This window comes from Humulus lupulus, chromosome 6, assembly GCF_963169125.1.
Source record: "Humulus lupulus chromosome 6, drHumLupu1.1, whole genome shotgun sequence".
NCBI classification, from domain to species: Eukaryota; Viridiplantae; Streptophyta; class Magnoliopsida; order Rosales; family Cannabaceae; genus Humulus; species Humulus lupulus.
Window position 1 is genome coordinate 184,595,790 of NC_084798.1, and position 7,648 is coordinate 184,603,437.

At 33.7% G+C, this 7,648-nt stretch overlaps 1 protein-coding gene and 1 non-coding gene across 2 annotated transcripts; one reads left to right on the forward strand and one right to left on the reverse strand.

Moving 5' to 3' along the window:
- Positions 1–420: 420 nt before the first annotated feature.
- On the reverse strand, positions 421–494 carry TRNAR-UCG (transfer RNA arginine (anticodon UCG)). Its single transcript has one exon. It is a non-coding gene; the product is annotated as a tRNA-Arg (tRNA).
- An 816-nt stretch (positions 495–1,310) lies between these two features.
- LOC133782808 (uncharacterized) lies at positions 1,311–5,425 on the forward strand. Its single transcript, XM_062222201.1, has 4 exons — positions 1,311–1,466; positions 2,297–2,646; positions 2,934–3,115; positions 3,201–5,425. Exons 2-4 carry the CDS (start codon positions 2,303–2,305, stop codon positions 5,243–5,245), a joined length of 2,571 nt encoding a protein of 856 aa, XP_062078185.1. The 5' UTR covers positions 1,311–1,466; positions 2,297–2,302; the 3' UTR covers positions 5,246–5,425.
- The last annotated feature ends 2,223 nt before the right edge of the window (positions 5,426–7,648 follow it).

A 7,648-nucleotide genomic window follows, 5' to 3' on the forward strand; every position in this document is an offset into this window, starting at 1 on the left:
TACAAGAAGAATGGAGATTTGTAGAGGTAGAATGTGTATTTGATGGTGGCGTTAGATTCGAATTATTTAATTGGTTTTTCTTTGCACGTTGTTTAACACTTGTGACACTTTATCTTAAATGTTATTCTTTTTCAATGACTTTATACCTTTGTTAGAGGATAACAAGTTTGTTGTCAAACTTTTCAAAAGAATCATTGATTCATTTTCATAGTCAAACTATCAATAAGGAAATGTGCTGCCAAAGGTATTGGTTTTTTTTTTTTCCTTATTCCTAAAATTGTTAAGTTATAAAAGTTTTACTGTATTCTAGATCTCAACCCGTCAAATTTATTAGTTTTATTGTACCGGAGCCTTTCCCCAACTTGTATATCAATAAAATAATAGAAAAAAAGAAAAAAAAAAAAAAAAGAGAAGCTATCCCGACCACAGTGGGAGTCGAACCCACGACCTTTTGATCCGAAGTCAAACGCGCTAATCCACTGCGCTATGCGGTCTGAATGTTTATAACAATTAATTTAACAAAATTAATAATTATTTTATTTTATGAGCTTTATATAGATAAAGTAGGATTATTAATAGTCATATTTGTTATTAATCATTTCGCATGAAATTATGTATTTGTCATAAAAAAAAACAGATGAAGAAGAAGCTATTATATCAATTAATGCTTTTAAAAACATAACGTACAAATTTATAGTGAAGTTACGGAAAATGTTTCTCCAAAACAAACCAAATCTCCCAATTAATGTTGTTTGGATTTATTATAAATTTTTAATTTTTTAAAATTTATTTGATCTTTTAAAAACAAAAAACATGCTTTTAGCAAATTTTATTCTACTTTCTTTTTTCCCCTTTTTCTTTTTCTGTTTTATAATTATGTGTGTACATATATTGTGAATACCAAATACATTTAAACATACATTGTTTACCTTTCAAATTGTTTGGTAAAAATAAATCAAACTTTTGACATATAAGTTTTTTATTTAAAAAATTAATATATATATTTTAAACAAATCATGAATTTTAAATTTATTTTTTATTTTTTATCTTATTACTTATTTAATTTGAGTTTTTAAAGTAAATTATTTATTTAGTCAGGGATTTTTCTGTTTTTCTTTTTTTGAAAAGGATTTTTCTGTATTTTTTATAATTACATTCGAATAATTTTTTTCTTCGTGTATACTAAGGTTTCAATTTGACACTCACCACGTGGCATGCATAGGGTCGCTTGTCATTTCCAAACCATGCACCAACCCCTCAGGTGTATCATAATCCCAATTATTAAGTCAAAGATCTCAACTATTGAAAATTACAAAACAGCCCCCAAAACTTTTCGGCGTTTCCCATCCTAGCCCCAAATTCTATACTTACTTTTCCAACACACCCTTTCACTCCTCATCTTTTTCGAAACGCCCCTGGTTCTAGGGTTTCCGTCTACCTTTAAGCCCCCGCTCTCCCTCTTTCCGGTAAGCCCTTCTCTCAATGTCTCCAACTCCTTTTTCTCTTTTTACACTCACATCAATATTGGGAAAAATAAATCATCTTTCTTATGATTCGAGGCTTTAAGCTTTAATTTGTAGGATTGTTTTTTTGTATATTTTGTAAATGTGATGTTTTGGTGTCTCAAAATTATGGGTTTATGGGTTTTCTTTCTCTATAAAACCTTTTACTTTTTTCATCGATTTACTCTTTGTGTCAATATTGAATTGGTTGACTTTATTGCTAAAATGCTTTGGGTTGACCCACTATGGAGTACTCTGTCCCATCAAATTTTATGAAGATTTTGATACAATAAAAAAGGTGGTTTGGGACGATAATCGCACAAGCTATTATTTGTTAATTATTGTAATGTGATAAATATTAAGTGTAGTTACTGGTTATTATATACTGAATTTCATACTGGTGTGGTAGATATAAGATTTAGGGCTGTGAAATTTGGTGAATTCTTACAGTATGTTGAACTGGGCATTACCTATTTTTTTTTTAATTGATATGTTTTTTTTTGTCTCATGGTGACAGAGAAAGTGTTTCTTATTTTGTCTTTCGGTTATGCATAAGTGTTGTCTTTAGTCCATGGACTGGTATGAGGGTCGTATATTTAATGCTTCCCTGTAAAGAGGTTCAAGGCTATTGGAACCTTATCTGTGCATCACATAAAATTATTCATTTTGAAATGATAAAGTCTAGAGATGATATTGGTTCATGATTTTGAAACAGTGATGAAGAATAACTGCATACGTATTTTTTGTTTTTGTTTTACATTATAATTTTAATTCTTTACTTGAAATTGGTGAAGGTCTTGATGGCAAGGCCAAAGCTTATCTTAATCTGCCAGTCTCTTGGTGAATTTGTCACAAATGATGATGGGACATTATCATATGCTGGAGGAGAGGCCCATGCAGTAGATATTACCCATGAAACTCTAATCAATGATCTCAAGTTGAAGCTAGCTGAAATGTGGAACTTAGCCTATGAGTCCTTGTCCATCAAGTACTTTCTTCCAGGAAATAGGCGAACTCTGATCACTTTGGCTAACGATAAAGATCTAAAAAGGATGTATGACTTTCATGGGAATTCGGTAACTGCTGATGTTTACATCCAAGGAAAAGCAGGTTTTGATCGTGAAGCCTTGAGCTTACCTGGAAGGTATATTTGATTTCATTTTGTCAGGTCGTTGTCCTTTTTTAGGACCACAACTGTTGTTTTTTCTTCTCCTATTTATTAAATGTTTCATTGAGATTATCACTTTTCAGCATATACTGTTGGCATTGCATCTGAAATTAAAAGTTTCATACATTCATTTCATACTGTTTTCTGGTTTTAATGGAATGATTACAGTACCCTCCATACTGTAATTTGAATCATAATTTCTGGTTTGGCCTGGTATATCACAAATAAAATGCATTTTGAATCATATTGGTCATTACTTGTAGGGCTGCTGGATTAAAAGTAGCGGAAGCCATAAGGCCAATTGCTGCCTGTGTGGCAGTTCCTACCAATTCTGATATTGTTGTTACTCCTTTAGTTGCGAAGCGTTCAACTTCAGTGCCCTCTGATGCTAATCTCACCCCTGTCACTCCAGTTTCCTCATTCTCTCACACTACATCAACACCAGGTGGTTATTATAGCTGTTGAAGCTGCTGTTAAAATTTCCAGTAACTTAAACCTTTTGACGGCTTATAGTATCATGACTGATGCAGGTGCTGCTAGTTCCACTCCACCTGGTTCTACTTCTGATGCCAATGCTGAAAATTCACCTTCAATTGATATGGACTCTACCCCTGCTGATACTGTTAAGAAACGGAGACGTGCTGCATCCCGGAAAAGTGATGCCAATGGTCCTATTGTCGCACACACTAATGATGGTGGGAAGAAAAGGAAGACTACACCTATGAGAAAAAGTATCTCAAAGTGCAATATTGATGCAGTTTCAGATGATGTGGAGCATAAACAAGATAATTGTAGTGATAATGCTGCTCTTGTTAGCTCTGCTGATGTTCCCCCAGAGAGGCTAATGGAATTGTGGAAAGATGGCATCACTGGTGTAGGTCAGGAATTCAAAAGCGTCTATGAATTTCGTGAGGCACTGCAGAGGTATGCCATTGCACACCGTTTTATGTACAGGCTGAAAAAGAATGACACAAATCGTGCAAGTGGCAGATGTATAGCCGAAGATTGTTCCTGGAAGATTTATGCATCTTGGGATTCGTCAACACAATCATTTAAAATAAAAAATATGAATGAATCGCATACATGTGGAGGGAAATCCTGGGAGTCTGCTCATCCAGCTAAGAATTGGGTCGTAAGTATTATAAAAGATAGATTACAAGATAGCCCACATCACAAACCAAAGCAACTTGCAAAAAGTATTCTTCAAGATTTTGGGGTAGAGCTAAACTATACACAAGTATGGCGTGGCATTGGAGATGCCAGGCAGCAACTGCATGGTTCGTACAAGGAGGCATATAATCAGCTACCTTGTCTTTGTGAGAAGATGACAGAAGCTAACCCCGGTAGCTTAATCAAGCTTTTCATTAGTGATGAAAAAAGATTTGAGCGTCTCTTTTTATCGTTTCATGCTTCCATACATGGCTTTCAGATGGGTTGTCGCCCAATCATGTTTCTTGAAGCTTCATCAATGAAATCTAAGTTCCATGAGGTTATGTTGACAGCAAGTGCATTGGATGGAGACGACTGTGTCTTTCCAGTTGCATTTGCCGTAGTTGACAATGAGAACAATGATAATTGGCATTGGTTCTTGGAGCAACTGAAATCTGTACTCTTAATTTCACAATCCATAACTTTTGTCTCTGACCGTGAGAAGGAATTAAAGAACTCAGTGCTTAAGTTATTTGACGATGCTCACCATGGTTACTCTATATACCACCTTCTAGAAAGCTTCAAAAGAAGCTCAAAAGGTCCATTCAATGGGGAAGGCAAGAATTCATTACCAATACATTTTTTGGCTGCTGCCCATGCAATCCGACCTGACACTTTTAAATTGCATACTGAGCAAATTAAAAAAGTGTCTTCCCAAGCCTATGATTGGTTAATGGAGGTTGAGCTAGAACACTGGACAAGCACATCATTCAAGGGTGAACCTTATAACCATGTTACTGTAAATGTTGCAGAAACTTACACCAAGTGGATGGAGGAAGTGCGTGAATCACCAATAGTACAGAAGATCGAACTGCTGCACTGTAAGACCATGGAATTAATAAATACTCGCAGAACAGATTCAAGTAAGTGGACTACAAAACTTACACCATTGAAGGAGCAAAAACTACGAGAGCAAAGGAATAAAGCTTATGGTCATAAAGTACTATTTTCTTCTGACACCCTTTTTGAGGTTCATGGCGATTCCACTAATGTTGTGAACGTTGAGAAGTGGAGCTGTAGCTGTCTTGGTTGGAAACGATCTGGTTTGCCTTGCTCACATGCCGTTGCGGTCTTCTCTTGCACCGGTAGAAACATATATGATTACTGCTCAAGATACTTCACTGCTGATAGCTTCAGGTTAACATATTCTGAATCCATACACTCTGCATACTCCAGTTTGAAGTCTGTGACAAGTGATAAGGCAAAGTCAGAGACTGCCCTTGTTCTTCCTCCTATAACCTCACGCTCACCAACCCAAAACAAGAAAAAGGAGAGCGAAACAGGAGTAGCCAAGAGGGTTAGACCAGTTACTTGCACAAGGTGCAAGGAAACAGGGCACAACAAAGCCACATGCAAGGCAAACTAATAAAATGGTCTTTTCGGATTATTTTTTTCTTTTGTACAGTTCTTGTTCATATTTTTTCTCAGCCATGGATGTAAGGAGTTAGCCCCATCATATCAAGTTGAATTTGATGTGTACTTTCTCTAGTTTAACTGATACTTTTTTGCAGTTAGTGATAAATGTTTAGGATTTTCTTTCATATTAGCTATTCACATTCTACTCACTAGTGCATGATAGCTTTTTAACTGTTCGACCCACAAATCCAATACGCCATTGGTAAATTCTTATCAAAATTTTCCATTTTCCTGAAATGTATTCTTTGGCACATTTCCTTTTTATCTTATTAGAGACCCTTCATACTTGGGGGAGAAAAAAGTACTCTATTTCTATAAGATTGTAAAGTTGAGCAAGAGAATACGCACAAATTTGTTATAAACGATTGTCTGATAAAATAAACATGGTGTTTGTATTGTATTGTGTTGAGTGATTGTTGAAGAAAGTTCTTAAAGAGGACTGGTAGATGTTGACTCACCCCACAAGTCTTGTGGACATTTTCATAAAGATTGTCTAAAATGGAATAAGACTGATTGCAGATTATGCCGAGAGATGCCGAAAAAGTCTATTTTATTTCATATATGAATCATCTGATTTAAACAAAACAAAAAAAAAAAACCACAAAACTTGGTATATTTCAGGGGTAATGTCGAAACAACATTCATTAATCAATATCACACCCAACAAAAAAAAATTATAAATAGCCTCGTCGGCCTTAGTGTTATATAAAAAAATGTGAAAATTACATATTATATGGGAATTTTAATAGATTGTGAAAAAATATGGTTTTTTTTTCAAGAAAAGTTAATCTAAGGCTTTTTTGTTGTTTTAATTTCACTTTTATGGGTTTAGTTCCCCATATTTTTTTATAAAAGTTTGTTTATGCCATATTTTCACTCTTAATCAAGTTTTATGAATTTTGAAGGGAATGTTTGTAATTTGATTATTTTTTTTTAGCTTATTTGATTATTTTTTTAATATTAATTTTATATAACTATTTTTATATTAAATTTTTCCATGTTTATTTTGCAATATTTTTTTTTTGTAATATGAATTGTGTTTATTATTATTTTTTATTTATTGTAAACATTTTTTTTCCTTTTTTTTAGGTTGTACGTTTTTTTTTAAAACCTGGGTAAGGTAACCAGTTACTTATTTAATTTTTCAAAGTTATGTAAAAAAATCCTACTGCTAGCTTAAATAACATTTATCTAGAGGGGTAACCAGTTACTTGTTTGTATTTTTTCACATTTATGTAAAAAATAATCTTAGAGGTTAAATAACATGTATCAGGAGGGGTAACCAGTTACAGTGCGATTAGTAACTTACTGCCATAAGAGGGGTAACCAGTTATCATAAGAGGTTGACGAGTCACTCATATTAGAAATGAAAAAATAACATCACATTTGAAGGAAAAAAAAGAAGAAGAGTAAGTATGATTTAGTAACCTAGGTAACCAGTTACCATATAGAACCCAGAAATATACACACACATCAGAATGTGAAGGTAACCAGTTACCAAAGATCTCCAGACAGAAAAAAAAAAAAAACCAGATCTGACCACGAACCAACCTCCTCCCTCGCCTCTGACCACTTGCCTCCAACTTGAACCAAAGAAGTAGTATTTTCCATACTTGTAATATTTTGTAAATTTTTAAGTAGTTAATTGGGTGTAACTGGTGAAGGTAACTGGTTACTTTAGTCTGCAATTAAATACGTCACTGAAAAACTTAATTGGAAAATATAACAGTTTTTCAAGGTAACTAGTTACTTTGTTGTTACTGAATGTTTTGACAATTAGAATTCAGACCAATATCAAATGTTTTTTTATCGCAAAGACAAAGTTGAATCTAAAATAATCATAGTTCTTTTTTATCGAGAGAGAGCTCAACAACGGAGCCACGACATAGAGGCAGAGCAAAAACGACCCCACAAATCGAAGCATTTTTATAAATATTAAAAAAAAGGTGTATTACGCAAGATTGTAGAAAGACTAGAGGGAATTTTGAAGGTTCGTAGCTTGGATTTTCCCGAGAAAATCAGCTAAAGAGTGACAAATGGAAAATTACAAAGAGTGCTTTAATGAGAAGAAAATATTAGAAAAATGAGAGAGAACAATGATTCGGGTTACAAGATTTGGGAATAATTAGAAAAAAGGAAAAGTGCAAAACAAATCAATGGAGTATTTGATTAAAGATTATATGCGGTGTATAGATCTGCAAAATGCTCCAAATAGAAAATCCAAAAAGGGAAGATGCATTAATACGAATTAATTCAATACAGAAACCAAGAGGCAATCAAGAAAGAAAGCTGTACAGCAACATAGACATATTTACAAGAAAAGATTCAGAACTTGAAAAAGAATAATAAAGAA

Bases quoted from the DNA above. Each gene is read 5' to 3' on its own strand.
- LOC133782808 (XM_062222201.1), top strand. From the start codon at position 2,303: ATGGCAAGGCCAAAGCTTATCTTAATCTGCCAGTCTCTTGGTGAATTT. The intron at 2,647-2,933 runs GTATATTTGATT...CATTACTTGTAG, and splicing joins GCCTTGAGCTTACCTGGAAG to GGCTGCTGGATTAAAAGTAG. The intron at 3,116-3,200 runs GTGGTTATTATA...TGACTGATGCAG, and splicing joins TCACACTACATCAACACCAG to GTGCTGCTAGTTCCACTCCA.